General features: G+C 41.4%; 3 protein-coding genes across 3 annotated transcripts; 1 reads left to right on the forward strand and 2 right to left on the reverse strand.

Annotated features, from left to right (window-relative positions):
- pspc1 (paraspeckle component 1) lies at positions 1–9,210 on the reverse strand. The gene is made up of 10 exons (XM_031851909.1): positions 8,748–9,210; positions 8,104–8,253; positions 7,819–7,970; positions 7,555–7,650; positions 7,248–7,444; positions 6,887–6,971; positions 6,680–6,788; positions 3,232–3,289; positions 765–901; positions 1–334 (listed from the first exon to the last, which is right to left on the reverse strand). Exons 1-10 carry the CDS (start codon positions 9,114–9,116, stop codon positions 53–55), a joined length of 1,635 nt encoding a protein of 544 aa, XP_031707769.1. The 5' UTR covers positions 9,117–9,210; the 3' UTR covers positions 1–52.
- Positions 9,211–10,863: 1,653 nt separating this feature from the next.
- lypd6 (LY6/PLAUR domain containing 6) lies at positions 10,864–16,727 on the forward strand. Its single transcript, XM_031852377.1, has 5 exons — positions 10,864–10,902; positions 14,881–15,044; positions 15,921–16,019; positions 16,142–16,272; positions 16,369–16,727. The coding sequence occupies exons 2-5, from the start codon at positions 14,927–14,929 to the stop codon at positions 16,555–16,557; spliced, it is 537 nt and encodes a 178-aa protein (XP_031708237.1). The 5' UTR covers positions 10,864–10,902; positions 14,881–14,926; the 3' UTR covers positions 16,558–16,727.
- A 1,522-nt stretch (positions 16,728–18,249) lies between these two features.
- Positions 18,250–21,464, reverse strand: mmadhca (metabolism of cobalamin associated Da). The gene is made up of 8 exons (XM_031852193.1): positions 21,420–21,464; positions 20,903–20,947; positions 20,485–20,626; positions 20,009–20,226; positions 19,679–19,784; positions 19,478–19,596; positions 19,304–19,390; positions 18,250–19,216 (listed from the first exon to the last, which is right to left on the reverse strand). The coding sequence occupies exons 2-8, from the start codon at positions 20,912–20,914 to the stop codon at positions 18,998–19,000; spliced, it is 903 nt and encodes a 300-aa protein (XP_031708053.1). The 5' UTR covers positions 20,915–20,947; positions 21,420–21,464; the 3' UTR covers positions 18,250–18,997.
- Positions 21,465–22,577: the final 1,113 nt, after the last annotated feature.

Consider the following 22,577-nt stretch of genomic DNA (forward strand, 5'->3'; position numbering starts at 1 on the left):
GGGGGCAGAAACAAAGATCCATGAGTAGCGTGTCTCAGTGATCAGAGAGGATTTAATATCTGCGGCGCTTATGGTTTGGCCCATCAAAGACCCCCCCTACCGGACTCCCCCTCCCGGCTTGAGGGCCCAATGGCGGCTGCTGCTGCGGCTGCTGTTGCTGCTGCTGTTGTGGTTGCTGCTGCTGTTGTTGCTGCTGCGGTTGCTGCTGCTGTTGTTGCTGCTGCTGTTGCTGCTGCTGTTGTTGCTGCTGCTGTTGTTGCGGCTGCTGCTGCTTTGGGGATTCAACTTCTGGTCGCCCCCCCATCGATCCACCCTGTGGGAATCTATCTTTTCGCTGAGGTATCATGTAGTCCGTGTAATAAAAAGAATGTGAATGGTGTATAATCGAGAGAACGTTTGAGCGTCGGAGACAAATGCATTGTATCCCAAAAAAAAAAGAAGCAATTTCAAAGTTCATCAGTCCGGGTTTGATCCAAGTGTGGCCATCCGAGAGTAAAAGGAGGTGAACAAAGCAGACAAAGAGAAAGAGAGGAAAGGGACTATTAGTTAAGTCTACAGTTTAAAACTAATTTTAAAGGACTTTCAAATTTAGTATTTGTTTCTGCATCCGATTCAAAATAAAGCTGTTAAAAGGATAACTTTTATTTTATAAACACAGTTTGACTGACATACTGTTTTTAGGCAATGATCATGTAGAGTTGTTTTTAATGTTGCAGACGGACTAATCAAGAGATAAGCTTCATCTATTTGTCCTGATACATTACCATGGCTCCATTCTCTGACATCAATGGTGTCCCCGTATTTGCAGTTCCCTCTGGGCCAATGGCTCCTCCCCTTCCACTCATGCCCATCATTTGACCCTGGTTACCAGTGGGCCCCGGAGAGCCCCGGTTAAAGCCATCTACACGCAAAACAACGGAGCATTGGTTTGTGATTTGGTGGGTCAGGGTTAAAGTACCCAAACGCCCCGCAAGAACTGTGGTAGCTGAACGCTGAACCTAATACCAGTTAACGTTGGCTTTTGGTCGACAGATGATCTGTCATCCGATGAGGACGGCAATCTAGAATCGGTATTTTGCTTTTACAAACAACTTTGCAACACATTTAAAAAGCACCGCAACAGTTCACTTTAACAGTAAAAGTTTCATCTGTTTGAAGTGAGACCTTTACAAATAGCTCTATCATTAAGCATTTATATGTAATATATATACAAATAAAAAATGTATACAAATATGTCACCAATACAACCAAAAACCAACGTCAATTTTAAGTAGCCAACTGGTGATATATTATGCTTAAGTAGATATTAACAGTCACATTTTACAGATTTGATGCGTTAATAATGAGAGGCTCTAATTATTGACGTGCCAACTTCCACATCTGTTGCTAATTACACCTTGGATTGCACATCATCTTAGTCATGGAGCATACAGAGCTGTTAGAACAACTTTGGACCATTTGGAAGAGCAGTCGGACCAGCAGAGACACCACAGGTTCAATCCCAATCACACGAATAACAGAGTCCTCTACTATCACACTGATCTACAAATACCATCTAAATGAATATCGTGCTGTATTGAAGAAGACTTGAAACTAGAGATTGAGACCATAAACTCATGTTTACAATGTTTACTGAGGGAATAAATCAAGTTCTCTCACAGACTCCTATCTAACCAGAGGAGTCGCCCCCTGATGGCCAGTAGAGAGAATGCAGGTTTAAGACACTTCTGTATCGGCTTCACTCACAGAACCGGAGGTTACTTCCTGTTTGCAACATGATGGCTGATGTGAAGCGTACACAGCATGGACAAGTGAGGCAAAACATCTTAAAGTGCTGCTAACGCCACCTATCGTTTTAAACTGTAATTACAAGCAGCCGAACGGAGAAAAACATGCTTGCGTCAGCCCCGAGCCAGGGACAAGTAATTTAAAACTACCGACATCTCCCACTGTGAAAAGAACTACAGACGTGTCTGCAAATTGTTAGCAGAATGGCTGCAAGTGCACCTTTGCTGTCAGTTTCATCAAAAATAATAACTAACACTAATAATATCAAATCAGCTAATGTTATAGGGGCTATACACTGTTGGATGTTATCATATTTTGAAAGTTATGTTATAAAATGTTACGAGGCAAGAGTTTGGCGATAAATGCGTTCCCATCCACCCGTTTTTACGCTCATTTTCAATTTGTGCATTAAAACACCGGAGTGGAAATAATGGAAATTTGAAGTTGAAATATTGCAAAAACCTTTTCATGCTTGGCTGAGATAGAACATCTGGTGCAATGGAAACAGATGTGGCAAATAAATCATGATGTCAACTAAGCAGGAGGCTTAAATGTCCACTGAGGCGGCGGAAAGTTGCAGCAGACATTAAAACGCACATTACAACATGACAAACAGAAATGCCATATTTCCATAATGTTTTTAGTATAGTTTGATGTGACTGTAAACACACTAGAAGACAGAACATCCAAGACTTAAATTAATAGCCGACCCCGACCCAGACACAAAAACTGGATTCTACTGTAATTTGTGCAACAATAAAAATGAAATAAAAATGGAACACGGCAGTTGTTCATATAGATGATGTGCAATCCTCGGTTATAATCGTTGTACGGTGAAGAGCCACCATGAACCTCTAACAATCTGTCCCCCATTACAGACTTTAACCTCAGTCCCCGGCCCCTCATCCTCAGCAGACCAACATCTACGTCACTTTTCATTCGTGATCGAAATAAACAGACGCTTGTCTCCAATTATTTCCAACCATGAACAACAAGTTTTTTTTTAAAGTGCTAAATAAGTGCTGCGGCCTTTAGGAGCCTTTTTGAAAATGTACAGTAAGAACAGACCTAAAGGCTACAACGGCTTATAAATGTCAAGCTTAAATCATTTAGTTTCAAATCTGCATAGAACCGAGGATGAGAGCTCAGGAACTAAAGATTTCTCAAACTATGAACCCTCACCCCAACAAAAACAAGCCCATTCAGTATGCTGTATATTCTGTTAGTATACACATTATGTTGTCATGTGGTGTATTATGGGGTTTTTCCTCCTTTGCATTGCATCCCATGTGACTCCATTTCACACCAAAAAAGGAGTCAAAACATACAAAGTGAAACTTAAATCATTAAATCATGTTGTTGAAACAGAGGCACTTGGGATGCAAGACCAATAAAAGTATCCGGTCTTTGTATCAACCAGTCTTTACACAATCATGCCCGTACCTCCCATATTAATGGCTCCACGAGGGCCCAGCTCACCCACTCTCATTTCCTGTTCTCTCTGGAAGAAGTGAAGAAGAGCCTTCAGAACAAAACTCCACTAAAGAACAAATCTTTAGCGGATGGGCTGTCGTCCAACACTCACACTGTCAAAGAAATCATTTCTACACAGAACTGATGAGAGGGAACCTAAGGTTCAGCTCAGTGCTTCCTTGTATCCATTTAAACTCTGGCAAGGCAGAAACATCTTCCATCCTCCTGCTGGTCTGTAGATGTACTGCTCACAGACGAGCTTAATGCAATCAAGTTGAGGCGCATAATCACATCTAATGATCTGGAGGTGTGCAAGCATTCATTAACAAAATAAACCACATAAAATGGGCTTCAGGCTATTGTTGTCATAAAGCATTTATTTATGTCAGCCTCTAGACCCAAATAAAAGGTTATGTGATAAAAACATTCACATAGGATCCTGACACACCAAGGGGACTTTGGGAATCAGCTACAGCAAAGCCCTCATCTATAAACTGTGCTTCAACTACAGTTTAGTTCCTAGTTACCTGGAGGAGCTGCTGCAGCCTGATGATACATCACACCAAAACATTAAAGAACCGATAACATCGGAGTCAACATTGCCTATCTCTATCCATTATAACATAGGCCTGCTTGTCTTAAACTCGAGAACAAACAAACAGTACAGAGTAGTATTTTACCTGTTTGGCATCGGTGTTGCCAGCCAAGGGTCTGTTTAGAATGGCCGCCTACAGTGAGCGGTGCTGGACATTAGAGCAAGTGACGCCTGTCAGCTTGGTGTTTCAGGGCCCAAACACACATTCATTCATACAGCCTCTCACAATAAACAGTTATGGATACATTTCATTTACACACAAACTAATACGCAATCCTCTCTCTCCGTTTCACACATTAACTTCTACAGTAACAGATTTCACTGAGCTGGATCGAGTCTGCTTTAACATGAAACATCGAGACACGGCTTGATCCAAGTCACTGAAACCAACTGGACATCAATGACCAAATAATATCTCTTTATGGAAAGTTATGAACTCACTACAATGGGTCAATATCACCAATGTATACATTTTCACACATTTCAGCAGTGAAATGCAGGTGGTCACCTCGCAGAACACAGGATCCGTTTGTTCGTTGTGTTATTGTGTGACTTTGGTGTTTTAAAGGGTTAGTTGGGATTCACCAAAGTCTCACACTAACGCACACAAACAGATCGAGGCAGCGGTGAAAATATAGACGTCAAGATCATATCGGCAACCCATTGCCAGGTTTGCACTTTAAATTTAAAAACTATACAGCTACAGCAGAATTTGTCCCACACATACAGCACTTCATGAAATTTGAAACAATACATTAAAATACTGCAAATATTGTGATGCTCAACATTTGTAATCTTTATATACTTACCTGTTAAATGGTCAATATGTTGTAATTATAACAAGTAGTAGTAATAGTAGTAACATACTCAAAGTATGATGAAGCCCTTTATCATTGTTCCACTAAAATCTAGGACATTGAGCTTCAACTCTGTCCGTCGTCAGATCTAACAGTGATGTGTGAGCTGCAGCTGCTATAGGCACTAGATGGCAGCAGGTAGCACTTACATTCTGGGAGTCATCACTGACAATTTTCCTTCCAAGGACCAAAAAAACTTAAGTGAATGTGTGTAAAACAAAAAAAAAAAAAAAAAAAAACATCTTTAAATTAATGTTTATGTTTTACAAAGCGGCAAAGGAAGCTAGTGTGGAGTTCACATTATTGCCGATAGGGAAGTGAAGTGTGTGACTTGTACAAATTTGCGAAGTTGTTCTATAAATATGTCAATGCACACCGACTGTATGACACAACACACCCTCGGGTTAAAAGTACAACATACAAAAGAAAGGTCTTGTGTGTTCCATCCTAAACTGTGTGTTCACGGATGAGACTAATCATTGGTGTTCTGATACTAATCACCTCACTGACGAGAGACTAGTTGGGTTCAGCCGGCGACCGTGAAGGAGTCGGTATGAACTGGACGGATGGTTCTAGATGCGAGTTGTGAGTGTGTGACGTGCATGTAAAGATAGCAGCCTCCAACAGGACCTCTAAACAGAGCAACGGATCTGAAGAGAAAAGTTATGACATAGAAATCAACAACATATCACAGCAACAGACACGCACGCTGAAAGTTACCTAGAATTCAACTTTGTTTTTGATCAAATAAAAATCGGAAAGATTACACAACGGCTTTTTATCACCGCAGATCCACTTGAGCGCAAAACTATATTTTCTACTCTCATCCACTTATGCAAAGCTCCATCGATTCTGTTCCCCTATGCTATGGATATCTGTCGGACTGGTTGTTCTTATTCATATATCCAACCAGCTCCTGCTTCTTAAATACAACGGGTAAAGCTGGCAATGCAAGAGATCTAAACTATCCAGATCTGTACTTCTGAAAGAGAATAGATGTTCATAAAAGAAAATAAAGATGAATACAAATTCCTCAAACTTACAGGAAGCAACTATAGCTCCTCTGTAAAAGTGCAGCTACATCACATAAGGAAAAGCAGGCAGTTCAGAGAGAGGAAGAGGCCTAATGAAGACCCGTACAAATGTGAGGTTTGCTCTCCCGATTCATCTAAATGAATAATACATTTATTGATAATACATTATTAATACATAAGCAGTAGAACTTAATGAGAGTGGGTATTTGTGACACAATGAACCACAGTATTACAGTGATGTGTTACCATTGCAGCCCGAGCGCAACTATCAAAATGCAGGAGAGTGGTTATATAGAGACAACATTTTCATTAGTCACTGAAAGCTGCAACAAAACTATGAGGAAATAAGAAGTTCCCTGCACAGCAACGCAATTCAGTCGAGGTTCTGCTCAAATGTAGGAAAAGCAAAAGCATCCAAAACGAAGAAAGAGGCTTTCTGTTCACCAGAAACTGGTTAAAACTTTAAAGTATGTTTTCTAACTTTTGGGGGATCCTTTCTGTTGTAGCACACGGTCAAATAAGGTTTGCCTGAATGAGATAGATTTATAGATGCAGACTGAAAGCTGCTGGAGAAACTATAAAACTACTCTAACGTCAAAGACCAATAACTGAGGAACTACAGACAATACTGCTTAGGTGGTCAAGTATGTACACTGTACAAGCTGTTGACAACCATTTCACACTATGATACACAAATACTATAATATTTAGTATATTAAATGCTTAAAACACTACATGTGTACTTCTAATTTATATGTCTGAACTAAAGGAAATCAGTGTAAGAACAAGAAAGGTGATGTTCAAAATAGAGAGACAGGTTATGTATGCACCTGCAGAACTTCAACTCCTTGATGGCTGTAATTCTTGACTGCATGTGTGTAACTGGAGCTTAAGTGTGTTTGACTGCTTGTTTGTATTCCAGCTGTACTCACGTTGTCATGGTAGTTTGGTTTGAAGCCATCCGGGTGGCGTCTCAGTTCCTCCTGTTCTCTGTGTCTCATCATCATCTCCTCCTCTCTCCTCCTCCTCTCCTCTTCATGCCTACAGCCGGAGAGAGCGAAGACGGAGAATAGTCAAAATGCAATCAAGTCAAACTTTACCTTCTGTCCTATTGCTTTGCTCAAGAAAGGACAACGCACCTCATCTCGATCTGCTTCCGTCTCTGCAGCTCCTGGTTGCGGAGCTCCTCCAGTCTCCTCAGCTCCTCCTGACGCCTCATGAGATCTGGAAGAAGGGAGGAAGACAACACTAGTGAGACGGACTGGCAGAGGAACGGACATGTAAAGAACAATGCAACCGATCACATTTTAAAGATCAAAACAAAAAGGGGGCAGCATGCACGACTTATGGTAGCATTTCCTATCACTCAGCTCTACTTATTTAGTCCAGTTCAGGGGGCATAATCCATCCCCCTTTTTCATCCATCACCACAGGCAGCCACAACCTCAACAAATACGTATCACAAACCTGAGATACCAAGTCCACTAAAGCAGCCCTTACCTTGTCTCATTAACATGAGCTGATGTTCATGTTTGGCCGACTCCAGCTCAGCCTCCAGTTTCTCTTTGGCCTCCTTGATGTTCTTGTCCACTTGGTCTCTTTGCTGTTTCTCCATCTCATGAAGAGCTTTCCAGCGAGACGAATACTCAAACTCAAATGTGCCCGGCTGAGCAAAATGGGGCATCTGCTCTCGTTCCCTGTGGTAAAAAAAAGAAGATCAATACAAAAAAAGAACAAACTCAAGCACATCTTAACTATAAGATGTCGTACTGTAAGATGACAACAAATCATTTTACACTTGACTTACTTATAGTAGGCTGCAGACTTCTGCAGCGATTTTTCAGGCTGTCCATCCTGGTCATCAAAGTGCTCCGAGGGCTCCACGATGGCCGGACAAGGCGTGCTGAAGAAAGGGGGGCGACAATGAATTAAACTTGTGATATTATATGAAAGCGAAGGTCAGTGATGTCTTGTACAAATCTAAAGGTTTCCGCGGACGCGGGATGAGTAGAGAGAAAACCCTTCATTTTGCAACAAACAAACAAAAAACCATCATCCCTGCACTCCTTACGTGGTCAGCAGCAGCGCTCCCTCCGTGCAGCACTCCAGGGCTTTGCGTGCAGCTATTTTGTTTGCGAACTCCACGATGGCTCTCCCGGTGGGGCGACCGCGGTCATCTGTCACGACGACCGCCCGTTCCACCGGGCCAAACTGAGAAAACGCCTGATGGTAGAGGGTGGTTTTCAGATTACATATCGCTGCACAGAAATGAGCAGATTCCACAGAGCAGCAGACACAGGAAGTACACTTGACAAACGTTGTATTTCTGAGATTTTAAAGCTCTTGTTCGGCATACCTCTTCCAACAGCTCATTTGTTACTGCTGGCAACAGGTTGCGCACCGTCAGGGCAGCAGTATGTGTAGCAAAGCTGACCCGGATTGGTCGATTTTTCAAAACAGTCCCATCCAGCTCGGCTACAGCGATCTCTGCCAGCATGCGGGTTTCCTGGAAGACATGGATGATGATACCACAGTGAGGCAAGTTGTGGCATTCATAAGGGCTGCAGAATACATTCCATTACAATTGTTATCTTCACTTATACCTATTACATAGTTCAGAATGTGGCCTTGCACCACTGCATTTTCTACATGTATACATACCAAAGACAATGTGTCACATAAGTCCAAATAATTGAACAAGAAGGCTGCAATTCAAAATATGAATATGAAATATGAATACCCAACTCGATACAATGTGGTAGTGAAATGCAATTTTGAAACATACATCTGGTTCCACAAAAATAACATGTTGTTGTTAAAGGTAAGACACGGTTAGATATGAATGGGTGTCAAGTCAACCAGCACCTTGTGCTAATGCTAACATAGCAGCTAGCTAGCTCCTCTTAGCCACATATCGGTCCAGTTATAAAACACGTGAAGTTACAGGTTAGCTTAGGTTAAACCGACAGCACAGTTTAAAACCAATACACGTTAATTTACCAAGCGAACAAAGCCGAACCCCCGGTCTCTGTTGATGAACACCTCGCTAATGTTCCCGTATTTAGCGAACATGTGTTTGAACTCCTCCTCCGGGACGTCCAGCGGGAGGTTTCCGATGTACAGACGTGAGCGCTGGGTGAACGTCTTCTCACCGGGCTTCCGAAAACTCGTGATATCCAAAGTCATTTCAGCCCGTCCCTCTTCGACTCCTTCTCCTTCTTCGGCTCCTTCGGCCGCGGGTGACTGATGTTGCTGCTGCGGAGCCGGACTGTCTTTGTTTGCCGGAGACTGCGCCGGAGAGTCGGTCCTCTCCGGTTGAGGAGAGTTGCTGCTTTGCATAGTCGCTTGTTGCATATTTCGGTTAGCCATTCTCGGACAGAGTAGGTTTTGGTACGTTATCTAAATTAAACTAACTTTGAGGAGAAGGCTCGTGGGCCGGTGTTGATGGTGCACACCTCCTGAATTTCAAAGATGGCGGTGCATGCGCGCGCAACTCGATGTTTGAATCCATTCAAGGGGCGTGGAAGATTTGTGACCCCCCCCCCAGTCATCATCAACACACCCTTCAACACAGTGAATCAAATTAGGGCTGCTACTTAATACAATAATATTATATAATATAATAACAGCAGCAAATCCTCACATTTGAGAGCCTTGAAACATCGACAAATAAATACATATTAATGATAATAAATAAATAGATGAATAAATAAATAAAAGCAAGTGTTTGCTTTGACAATGAGTGACAGAAGTAGTTGATTTATTGCTGATTAATGTTCTATGGATGGACTCATTGATTAATCAACTAAACATTAGTAAGATGTATATATATTCTTTATATAGTAATGTTCTGATCTACATAAAATAACCTGTTGAGCTAACATTATTAGAATACATTAGCACATAATTAACTGGTGTTGGCACTTCTGTGATAGTCTAGCTACTGAAAGTATGCTGAATGTATATACATGCTTAAAGAGACAGGCGTTAAAACAGAGCGTTTCACACAGAGGGTGAATACAGGTGTATTCAGACCGACAGTATAAAAAAAAGTGTTTTTGAACATTAAGGCATGTAGACATGTTCTAGTAGAAACCAAAAATACAAATATGAACCTGAAAATGAGTATGATATGTCCCCTTTAAAGCTCCCAAGCCTTATTTCCAACATGAACATATATACATTTTGACTGATCCGCTACATTACGTGTCTTGTTCTGTCAGGTTTTTGTCATTTGAGCAATGTGCAAGCTTAGGAGTGGCCTGCTGGGAGCTATTCCCATGTTGCACTGGCCAGCTGTACAGATATTATGGCACATCTGTGTGCATATTCCTCTGTTTGTCAGGGATCCTGTGTCCAGACAAGTCAGAGGACTCCTGCCTGTCACTGAGTCCACGTATGAGTCTGTCCACATGTGATTCACTTAGGGAATATTAATAAGCAAGAGGTTTGTGGGGGTATTGTTGTAATTAGCCTACAGACATAATGCGTGCTCATTATAGTACAGAGAAGACTTGTTGTTTGATTTCTTTTGATCCTGAGCACAACCCTGAAGCATTCATTTTACATATCTGAAACATCTTCGTCTTAATGAAGTTTATGTTCATTAAACATTAATTGTGAGTGTTATATTACTGTGTATAATGTTTTTTGATAGTTAATACTGATGCATTAATGTACAACAAGCATGTCAATGCTATAGCTGCTATAGAGGTGAAGCTAATTCTAAGAATGTTATGTGTCAGATAGTTTAATCTTAAAATACATAACATTATAAACAGTGATCATATGTTTTGTGTGAAAATTGTAAACATCCAACATAACATCAGATAAATGTAGTAGAGTAATATTTGCCTTTATCCTAGTGAAGTAGAAGTACCTCAAAATTGAGCTCAAGTACTGTACTTGGGGAAAAAATACTTTGTCAAATGATGACACCACTGGATTATAATGACAATGTCGGATCACTTCTTTCTGATCTAATCATTGAATAGGTTTACTGGTCCAGCTGTAGCGTTGCTTATGGGAGTAGTAAGAGTGACGTAACAGTGACGTCGCGGCACCCTCCTCCCTGAGCTCCTCTGAGCAGCGCAGTAGTTTCTCTGATTTCCAGAGTCTCCAAGTCTGCTGCGGACTTACCGGGGAAATACAGCGGGTAAGTAGTATTATGAAGTAAAATGGACTGGTCAGGTTAGTGCTAATGCGTGTGTAGTTGTCACGCATCGGTGTAATTATGCGCGTTAATTAAGGATTATGATTTGGATTGTGATTCACCTCAAATGCAGTTTAGTGTTTGTACTGAAGCGGTTTTAATCGTGATTAGGGTGGTTGTCCATTAGGACTCTGTATGACAGGCTTTTTCATGAAAAAAAATGTAAATACTGTGTTATTTCCATTTGACTCGACTTTATAATTAAGGCGTATTCCGCTACAATTCAAAGGGAAATATTGTAGCTACATTTCACTCCACTAAATTGAGTGTAAAGTCCGATTTTTGCATAAAAACAAGTGCTGTTTATATGAGGCAGTGTCATCAACTAAACTACCCAATAGTATAAAATACATAACAGTAGCTCCACCAACTTCAACATCAAAATATTGCTTACACAGTAACCCATCACTGATAGAAACCCAATAATATAGTATAAAGCTGAAACGATGAGTCAATAAGTCGATTCACACAAAAACTGATTCGCAACTATTTTGATAATCTGAGAAGATTTTCATGCTTTTTTTCTCATATAATCATTCTTAGATAAATCTTTTTTGGGGACTTTTTGACCATCTGAGGTCGTCATGTTTGGCTCTGTAGCATTTTATTTTTTACAAATTTCTTTACGTTTCATGGACTAAACATTTATCTTTAATTGAAAAAAATATGACGATACAACACTAAGGGGACATCTGCTGCAGTTGTGGTACTTTAAGCACAATTTGATGCATACTTTTACTTTCTTACTATCATTTGTAAGAGTATTTTTACACTGTTGCCAGTGCAGACTGTGTATTTGTGTGTGCATTGGGAGGCTGAACTTTAACCATAATAATACTACGATGTTCCAGTCAACAGTGAAGTGTCAAACAGCAGAATCCAGCAGCGATTGCTGGAATTTCTCCGGTGCAGTCATGTATGTCCGACCTCAGTGTGGAAGCGGAGCACATGAGCGGCAGTATGACAGAAGTTAAGCTCCTGCCGTATGTGCCTGGTCGATATCGGCTGAACCTCAAAGGCAACCCACGGTGGACTGAAATGTTGTATTCTTTTGACACGCATGACCAACTCAAAGGCATTATCCTTCATCTGGTTCACATGTGTCATTTTGTTTTTTTTATACCATCTATGGAGGTCTAGATCACTCAATCAACATGACTCCGTTGGGCCTAACCAAGCACATTCTCTCCTAAAAGATGCTAATGTTTGCATGTGATGCATTCAAGTTTGACAGAATGGGTTCGAACAACTGCGGAGGCCTCAGGGTTTGTAAACAATGTCTCTGTTTCAGTACCTGCCTTTACGTGTTCCTTAACTTTCTACGTTTTAAACAGAACCACATAAAGTGGTTTCTGAGCGAGACGATGTTGTCTAATAAACATATTACTTAAATATTCCTGCAAGCGAGCAGTAAACACAAGCAACACCATTGGAGCATGGAAAGCGAGTCAAGAACCATCGGTCGCAGCGTGATTTACGATGGAGATGGCTTTCTCAGTTATATTTACAAGGTTTTGGGTCATTTGTGTCTTTCAGCCATGAATCTGTTTTCTCTGACAGCACTTGAACGCAGCGTAGTACTGTCTGGGGACAGAAGGTGTGAAGTGTTAATAGTTTGTGTTACCTGAACAGTGTTTTCTTGGAAATAATTTGCTGTTTTTTTCCCCATTGACTTGCCATGTCATTAATTCAGGTCTATATTTATGAATACTTTAAGTAGCATATTTATAGAAAACACAGCTTAACCTCTGGCCTTGTGATGACTGATTCATAGCGTCGGACTCAGCAGACAGACCCGACTTGTTTCTGGTATGAAGAGGTCACAGGCAGGGTCACGAGTCAGAGTCTAAACGTAGTTCTTCTTCTTTTGTGGATAAAAGAACAAAATGTGACACTAAAGTGCAGGTGGCTGCATCACCACCAAGCCAAAGTCACAGCACAGAACAACTTTTTGGATGCTAATGTCTCTAATGCTCCAAACGTCGACTTTGACACAATCTGCAAACTTTGTCCCCTGTTGTCAGGGGTGACAGAAAGATTTAAAACCTGCCCTCCTTCAGATTCTTTCAGCGCTGCGACCCGAAGGAGCTGGTCGGTGCTGATTGAACCCTGAGAGATATAAACCATCTCCAGTTGTAATAGGGAGGCCTAATCCCCCCCCGCACTCCAAGTTTTACTCCGGGCAAGGCCAGGCATCTCTCACACAGCTCAGAGCTGGAGAGCTGATCTTGAGTTTTCCTTTCAGCTTACAGAATATCATTATGAGCTATACAGTACAGCGCCCTGGCTCTGAGCAGGAGCTTAGTGAATGTAAACCCGTGGATTGAAAGACTTCCCTGAATTGTATCACATAATAACATATCATTTAATTACAACGAGTTTCCAGAACTCAACATCAATGGTCCTAGCTCGATTTAAAAATAAAGAATATATGAAATTGTTTCAATACTGCAATTTCAAAATCCATTCAAACGAGCTAGTACAGAAACTAATGAGCAAAAGAAGTATTTATACATATATTGTGTCTTAATTCCTCATAAATCCATGTATCATTTGGTTTATAAAGTTTCTGTCACTTATCGAAATGTCTTGTTTTGTTGAAGCAACCGTCCAAAGATATTAAGTTTAATATCATAAAATATGTCATCTCCTGCAAATATTCATTCATTACAGTAATTATAGTCCAACTGATTTGATTTTCCTTTTATGTATTGTGTAAAAGTCTTTATCGTACAGTGTTCAATGTGGCTGAGGGAGCCTTTAGAGTGTGCCGTGTACAGCATAGTACAGTATGGTTATTCAGTCTGCAGCGAAGACACGGATCAATGTTATTGGGGCATGCATAATGCTAAGAAAACAAGCATTTACAACCACACAGCCAGCACAATGCCTGGGGATGAAAAAACACAAAATGGAGTAAGAGGCATCTGAACTCAACGTTGAACTAACACAACTGATCTCAGATCAGGGGCAAAACCAGGTCATCTGGTGTCTAATTCACTGACTGACGTCTCAGTGAATCTTAAGAAGAGCATTTGTCAGAGTGTCCCTCTTGGAATGTAGCTGAATACTATTCAATGTTATCGAAGGACTCAAGACATACAAATACAGCCTAAATATTCTATGTACCAAAGCCCATAGAATATTTATTACATTTCTATTAAGATACTTTTTTTTGTTGCATAGAAACAAATACCGCTTTAAATCTTTATAAACCAAGGCCACTCAGATATCATCTCACATCTTTTTTAAACAGTAAAGCCCCCTCTTAAAGGAACAGTGTGCCGGATTGAAGGGGATTTATCGTCAAAAATGGAATATAATATTCATAACTATGTTTTCTTTTGTGTATTATCAACGGAAACTAAGAATTGTTGTTTTCATTAGCTTAGAATGAGCCGTTTATTATCTACATATAGCGGGTCCTCTTTACTGAGTGCAGCATGTTGCACCAACATATTTCTACGGTAGCCCAGAGCAGACAAACCAAACACTGGCTCTCGAGTGTGACATTGGAAAAAAAGCATCTGGCAAGCAAGGACCAATGTTTAAATCCCCAGAGGGCAAAAGAGGCCTTGTAATTGAAACATAACTCATGTTTATGTCAGAAGTGTTGATATGTATAATAGACGTCTTCCTGTCCTTTGTCTGCAGACTGGTGGGGTTCCTTTTGACGTTTAAATAATGAAGCGAGCTCACAGCGTGAGCAGCACACACAGCTGATCACCTTTATAGATTATATAATTCCTGCTATTATTAGATGTTAGCTTCCAGGCATTTGTTTTCATGTTCTGCGTTTACTGCAGCTACGAAATTTCTTTTTTTTAAATAAATATGTAATATGTATCAAGGTGCTCCTCTTGGGGGTTTATCTGAGACCACCTATTTCTGCTGCTCATGGTCCCCTTCTCTCCCACACAGTTACAAAGTGCCAAAGCAAAGTGCATGAAGGAACTTTGGGCCAAAGATGGAGGCCTGGCCAACAGTGGCCTGGGTGCTGCTAATGACCAACGTTGCTGATTGGCTGACAGCGGTCCAGTCACGGGACTTCTCCATGACGGACATCATCCTGCTGCATCCCTCAAGTAGGAAAAACTAACAGCCGACTCGGCTTAGTGTCTTTTTGTACAACTGAGCTCTGAACAACGGTGTGGTAGCGGCCCATCAATCACAGTAGCCCCGCCCTAAAGCATCCCCTGCTTTATGGTCTGTTTGACTCGAAATGGACCATAATGTACTAAATGAACATCATGCTGTATTGAAGAAGACTTGAAACTAGAGATTGAGACCATAAACTCATGTTTACAATGTTTACTGAGGTAATAAATCAAGAGAGAAGTAGAGTCATTTTCTCATAGACTTCCATACAACCAGACTTATTTTTAAAGGAGTCGCCCCCTGCTGGCCATTAGAAAGAATGCAGGTTTAAGGCACTTCCACTTTGGCTTCACCTTTCAGACCCGGAAGTTGCCCCAAGGTTTGGCAGAGGTACAGTTTCACCACATTCCACGCTCAAGCGCAAACAATATACAGCAGCTATAACAGCGGACTCTCAGTGAGAGGCTCCGCCATCACACCCTCTGTGGTGCAAGTCGAGTAGCGCTGTCTGAGGACTGGTAAGGTCCTTTGAGTCCAAACGGCAGTGAGTGGGTCTTTGTCCTCTTCAGTCTATCCAGTACTGTTAACAGAGACGTTCTGCAGCAAAGCCTTTAAACTCGTCCCTTTAGCGCTGGTGGCACTCGACCACGCTGACTGGAGTGTGTCACGTCTTTTTCAAGGCCTTTCTGTCAAGAGTGGGTGTGGGGCAAGTGCTTGGTTGAATCAGTATTTAAATTGTGCATTCATTCAAACAGTGAAACCCTGTATTAATAAATACTGAAATCCTGAATGTTGTGATCAGATCAGACATCACAAACTCAAGAGTACTTAAGTGTGTTTGTGTGTGCGTCTGTCCTCCACAGCTACGCCCCATCCTGGTGGCTTCAAGTGCTTCACATGTGAAGAAGCCGCAGATAACTACGAGTGTAACCGCTGGGCGCCAGATGTTTACTGTCCAAAAGGTACGTCGCCTCATCTGTTTCAGCTCCACTGAGCTAAATGCAAACTCACTTCTACAAAGACATTTGCTTATTGTCAGTAGAAAACAAATAGTCCAGAAGTGAAGGTGTGCCATGTCTTCCAGATGCCAGATACTGTAGCACGCTCCACATGATGGATAACCATGGCAACAGTGTGTCTGTGACCAAGCGCTGCGTGGCCCTGAAGGACTGTCTGTTCACCGGCTGCACTGGTGTCACCGATAATGGCCATCAGGTAGGTGGAGGTTGATTCTCATGTCGTGGAAAAGAGATAAGAGTGTTGTACGGAATCAGGAGGACGTCTCCTCAACGTCTCGGTCTCATCCGGCAGATGTGCTCGTCCTGCTGCGAGGGGAACATCTGTAACGTGCTGGTGCCGAGGAATGCCAGCAGCTCCATCTTCTCCTCGACTTCTCCTCTGGCCAGCTCCAGCAGAGGGTTCCCTCCTGTGACGCTGAGCTACTTCACCATCATCATCATCATCATCATCATGGCCATCTTTACAGCTGGACACGTTTGAGAGGGAAAACTCTGCATCTCTGTGCGTGTCAGACCCAACTTAAGGACACTTTTTGTGTAAATATTTGCTAAAGGGGAAGAACAAGGACAAATGCATTTCCTAATCTCGTGGTATTTTCTTTTAGCGTGTTCATTTTATCTAGCTGATATTAGAACTGCATAAGGATGTTTCACAAACCACCACGAAACTCACAGAAATGCAATTAACTGTTTTAACGTGAGGTTTGACCAAATAAAAGACAAAAAAACTGTCACTACTGCAAAATCTTCCCTTCAAATTATAGGTATCCTTCCCTTCCTCCTCTTTTTACAATTTGCTGAAGCTTTTTTGTTAATATATTTATGCTAAGTTGTAACAGTATTATTGTCGCCATGTTAGTGTGCATTTTCTGAGGTCTTGTCAATATTAAATAGCTTGGGAAATCAGTAATGTTTTTTTGTATGTTTTTTTTACATTCAATTTGATCGACTTTCAAGGTATGCATTGGAATCAACAATAAAAGTATGAAAAATATGACAAAAATTGTCAATTATCTTTTTTCAGATAAAATTATTTGGTTAAAAATAATCAAATCAAATCAAATAATTTAATTAATAAAATGTTCTTATAGCAGGATGACGATGTGTGGAGCCAGACCTTTAGTAAAAGCGTTGAAGCAGCACTGTGGAAACCCAATCTGATCAAACGACCACAAGGAGACACCAAACAAAGAGACCGAGTCTGTTTGATAAAATGAAAACTAACCAATGCTTGTGTTGTCTTTACCTTTCTCTGGATCACAACAATTGTCAAGTCGAAGTCAGCCTCTGTGCAGTAAATCTAATCAACCACTAGGTAGAGACAGATCGCCACTGTTGAAGTATACACACACACAAGCTGAACTTAAAAGTCCACACACACACACAAACGCAGTCAATTTGTTTTTTATAGATTCAATAAAATGCTCAGTGAGACAAATGTCTTCCTGGTTGTTTTGACAGAAAGAAAGATTGCACCCTGTAGGTGTAGCAGCTTTCATTGTGTCTAGCTTCAGGCTCACAGGTGATCAAGATGTGTCAAAACCGCTAAATAAAAATGTCAGATGAGGCAGTATATCTTGTAAAAATGTGTCTGCGAGCACCACATTTGTTCCAGACTCAATCCAGTGTGTGTTCTCAATGGATGTGTTTGAATGAATATCCTCCGCACTGACATGTTTGGGAACTTTGAAAATGTATGATAGCCATTTGCTACACGGTTGTTTCTATGCGAAGTCTGTTTGACTGGATCTTCATTTGGACAGTGGTGGAAAATACATTTACTGAAGAACTCCGCTCATGTACAATTTTGAGGTACTTGTTATTTAAGTATTTCCATTTTATGCAACTTTATACTTCTACATTTTGAGGCAAATATTGTACCATTTACTCCACGACAATTATTATTTCATTAGGTTACTTTGCAAATTTTGATTAATAAAAACTTACACACTATGATGTATTAATACAGGTTAAACTACACAGCAGTATGGCGACATTAGAAATGTACACGTTAATTTATCAAGTTATGAGGCAATATTGTATATACAAATCTGAAATGGGCCATTCTGCATAATAAGTACTTTTCCTTTCGGTACTTGGAAGTATACTTGATACTTATGTACCAGTTTGAATGCAAGACTTTTACTGAAGTGAAACATCTCAATACTTCTTCCCCCACTGCATGAATGTCTCTTTATTCTACAAACTGTTATTTTGTTGTATATTTTATCATGTATAAGTATAGGCAACTCTTAATTATGAAAACTTAAATATGAATCTGGATAATTCAGTTCTCCATGTACTAGAATGGGTTGATACATTTGGGAAACACTTCTGGGAAGGAGCACACACTCACCGCTACAGGAAACAGTGTCACTGCAGCCTGACGAGAAGTCACTTTATTGGCTCAGCAGTTCTGACGGTCACAACTGTCGTGATTCAAATCAAAACAGTACACACACGCACGCACGCACGCACGCACGCACGCACGCACACACACACACACACAGTGCAACAGATAAGAGGAAACAAAACAACATTGTACAGGTTCGTTTGAAAAGTTTTTGACCTGATATCTGCGTTTCCATTTCAAATCCATGGCTCTATTATCCTAAAACACAGATGATGTCATCTGAAGGAACAACATCGGCTACTAACTCTTCAAACGGCAGATGTTACATGTTGAAAGGCCTCCGAGTTTGTGTTTCTCCCTGATGTAGTGCAGGGTTAGCCGGGTTGACCAGCAGCAAAGTCTATTTCAGAGTCTCAGTCAAGTCCTTGTTACAGTACGACAAACTTTGCACAACCTTTCACTGATGCGACCATGTACCAACACTAACGAGACCCAAGCTCCTTCAAACCATAAATAAAAACGCCTTGCTTGGATTTCGCTCTGGGAAAAATATATATTTTTAAAAAGCCTATTCCTCATCAGCGAACACATTTGAAAGTCCTTGTAGTCTCGCGATGGCAGAACTGTGAGCGGGTGCGTTGGTGAAAACGGTCCCCATAAACTGAGGCGTTCCTCTCAGGATGTGGCGAATGACTGTGCAGGAGCCCGACACTTCGATGTGGAAGCCCAAATCTCTTACTTCCTCCTCCGTCCGCAGTTTGGCTTGACTTGATGGAGATGCAAAGAACTGTCGGGGGAACAAGAGGCGATGTGAACAGGGAGGACGAATCACCGTTAATGCAAGAAATCCCGACTGCAAACAAGAGCAACTCACAGCTGCTCCTGTTGTGGGGTCGATGAAGTCGGCCCAGTAGCCTGCAGTCCACAGAGCGAAGCACATTTCCTTCGCTCCGCTCACGAACTGCAGTTAGGAGAAAACGCACGTCAGTACGCCGTTTCAACGTCACATCTCTTAACTTATTCAGTGATGAAATATCACAGGACTCACTTTGCGCAGCAGCTGGTCTTTGTCCTGCTCTGCTGCCTCCTCACACCGACCGTTACTCTGTGTGACTGTCACAACTGTGATGGAGGTGGTGGGCGCCGAGGGGAACATGAGCTCAAGATCTGACACACAGAGAGTTTTGTTACTTCAGGCTATGAGGAGTCAGTGTATAAGATGTGTCGATGCCGAATAACGGTCCCTTACCTTTCCTTAGCAGCTCAGGGCAGTTATTTATGGAGCAGTCTGTCTCTGTCTGATTAAAGTACTGCTCAGCTTTACGGACTCTCGTGTCTATGGTACCGAGGTTTCCCTGATGAACACACACACACACAAATAAAGGGTTTTGAATAGTTGTTTATATCATGTGTTGCACTTGATAATGAGATACCCGGCAGGTGAAGAATATATCTAAATGTTCTACGGTTATATGGCTAAAATGTATTGCTTAATGACCATTACATGTACACTAGCTACAAGTTAGTTTTTGTTTTAACTTGCAGCTATTAAAAAAAAAAAAAAAAAAAAAAATCTTACTTGGAACTCATTAACAAACTGGGCCAGTATGAACTGGTGCCTCTCTGTGCAGCTCGGGGCCGTCAGTACATCCGGCACCGTCCTGTGGACCGGAGTCTTCTTCTGGTCCTCCATGCCCTCCAGGTGGCAGTCGAACCCGGCGTTACCCGGTAACTGAAAGCGCTGGTCTTGAGGTCCGAATGGTCCCATGTTCTCGTCAGGCCACACGGTCCTGTGGCCTGTAGGGGACGTGACAAAGATACACGTCTTTATATTTTCCTTTGTTCTGACAAACCCTCAGTTTGCTGCTGAAAAACTGCACCTGGAACATCATCTGCAGCCATGTTTGACTAGTCTCTCAACACAATTCAACAGACCGACAAGAACAAAGAAACTAAAAAACTAAAATATAAGTCATAAGCTCCGTTCAGATCTAGATCAGAGTACGGTCACATTTACCAGTAACTGGTGACTAATTCATTTACTATACGACTCACCTGAGTCTGTGTGTGATACAGCCACGTAAGGCTCATCTGAGCTTGCAGCAGAGAAGGTTCTGGTTCTGCCGACCCGGAGGGCAGCTAATGCTTGATGGCCGGCAGTCTTAGACAGAACCAACCTGCCTCGACCACACAGCACCTGTATGGGAGCAAAAGGCATTCGTTAACAGCCGGAAGCATTTTAAGAAAAGTACAGGACAGTAGCCTATTCTCTCAGATACACACACTTGTGTGTTTTAGGTAAACATGCAGACCCATGTTTACTATTAGCAATCGCTCAACATGTGATGGTAAATTCAGCTTTTGAGTGATTCAACAAAAATCCAAATTGATTCACTTTTGCATGTAATTTGTACGATAAGCAACATCTTGGAAAATTGCCTGTATTTTAAATGAAGTGTGTTATGTAACTTACACTACTGGACATTGTGGTTCGTCTCCTCCTCCCTCTCACGTTAACCTGTTGGATTAAAAACAACAACAATGAGGACACTCAGAGTGTGTGTATTTTTTTTAAATTGAAAAACAAGCTTTAGCTAGCTAACCTGAAGTTTGCTAACCAGAGTTAGTTATAACACACATGCTATGATGCAATCTTTCACTGGGCAGCGTCCAAGTCTGTCATACACTCGCTTCACAAGTAACAAAGACGTTTAATTTGTAACGGATGTACATCGTCTCAAAATGTGTCGGGTTCAAAGCAAACAAAACAGCTAACTAACTAGCTAAACTACTAGCGTTAGCGAGTTGTTTGCTAAGACATAACTAGATCAGCTGATAGCTTATTTTGACACTTTCCCTATTTAGGCAGTATTTTATATTCCCTAACTTGATATGACGAGTGCACAAAACAGCCGACAACGTGATTAAGAAAACGACAGATATACATATGTTAACAGGATTATATCTAGAAAAGTACATGTTGTTCTTACCAGTCAAATCGCACGTCCGCGACTCTACCGGGCTCTTTCCCGATCGCGAAAACAACGACGGGAAGCGATGAGGGATGAACAAGTCATGCGCAGTTTGGATAACAGTTATATCAACGTCCATTGTAGTGTGACGTAAGAGACAATGGGGTTATTTAAAGAGAATTCAGCGTGCGCCATTCTCTGCGTGAAATTGTGCTACTTTGAGACGACAATTATTACATAATACCACGGACGTTTTGTCCTTTTTACCGGTGCTATCAGATATTAAAAGGGCCGTGTTTTCCCATGTTTCACCACAAGATGGCAGCAAGTTTACACGACCAAATATTTGATTACAACAGCACCACTGCCCCTGTTTAACATTGCAAGTTGGCCTCATAAAGTAGCATGCTAGTTGGCATTTGGGAAATTAATTGGAGTATTTTAAGTTTTTATAATGTTGACTTGCCTCCCATATTGTTATTTGTGATAAAAAATAAAAAGGGTTACTCAGACTTACTTCTGTTGATATTTATAGTCCAGCTTGATGATAATGGTATTGTCCGACTAAAGAAGACATATTGGTTGTTTCAAGCCTTCGGTTTTTCTATAAAAATCACAAGGAGCAGGTAGAAAACAGCAGGTAATTAATACGAGGTGTGGCAGCTGATTGGTCAGCTGCATTGAGGGCGTCACAGGCCTGAACTGAGAGATAGAATATCAATATACAGTATATCAACACCTGAGTGCTCTGCGATGTCATGCAAACAACTTCAGTGGATAGGCCCCTGTGTAAACTATGACATCCTGGGCAGGGGAAAGTGCTTTAATCACACTTCCACTTAAGTTCCCTAAAACTCTAATAACTTCACCTTGGCAAACCTCTCAATAATGTCCAGAATCAAAGACTGAGTGCGTTTGCGCTGTGTGGTTCCCAGGTGGGAAACTGAGAAGAAACGGCACACATGCTCAGCAAAAAATCCCCTCCCTTGATCAATAAAGTTTTTAGAAAAAGTAGAATAGAGGAATTGTCCCAGCAAGAACAGTAATATTTGCTGTCAGAAGTCGTGAAGGACAAGGACAGCGAAAGTGCATTTTGCTGGCGTGGACACGTCTCTTTATAGCTGACTCGGACAAGCTGATTGACATTTTCTCTGAACTGACAGGATGTGCAGTGGG

The sequence above is a fragment of the Anarrhichthys ocellatus genome, unplaced genomic scaffold, assembly GCF_004355925.1.
Source record: "Anarrhichthys ocellatus isolate YVR2014 unplaced genomic scaffold, GSC_Weel_1.0 scaffold12, whole genome shotgun sequence".
Classification (NCBI taxonomy): Eukaryota; Metazoa; Chordata; class Actinopteri; order Perciformes; family Anarhichadidae; genus Anarrhichthys; species Anarrhichthys ocellatus.

Coding starts and splice junctions, on each gene's coding strand:
- pspc1 (XM_031851909.1), bottom strand. CDS start 9,116: ATGGCTAACCGAAATATGCAACAAGCGACTATGCAAAGCAGCAACTCT. Junction 6,972..7,247: donor GCTCATGTTAATGAGACAAG/GTAAGGGCTGCT, acceptor CCCTTCTTCCAG/ATCTCATGAGGCGTCAGGAG. Junction 3,290..6,679: donor AACCAAACTACCATGACAAC/GTGAGTACAGCT, acceptor CACTTCTTCCAG/AGAGAACAGGAAATGAGAGT.
- lypd6 (XM_031852377.1), top strand. CDS start 14,927: ATGGAGGCCTGGCCAACAGTGGCCTGGGTGCTGCTAATGACCAACGTT. Junction 15,045..15,920: donor CATCCTGCTGCATCCCTCAA/GTAGGAAAAACT, acceptor TGTCCTCCACAG/CTACGCCCCATCCTGGTGGC. Junction 16,273..16,368: donor TCACCGATAATGGCCATCAG/GTAGGTGGAGGT, acceptor CTCATCCGGCAG/ATGTGCTCGTCCTGCTGCGA.
- mmadhca (XM_031852193.1), bottom strand. Junction 20,227..20,484: donor TGTATCACACACAGACTCAG/GTGAGTCGTATA, acceptor CGTCCCCTACAG/GCCACAGGACCGTGTGGCCT. Junction 19,597..19,678: donor CCCTGAGCTGCTAAGGAAAG/GTAAGGGACCGT, acceptor TCTGTGTGTCAG/ATCTTGAGCTCATGTTCCCC.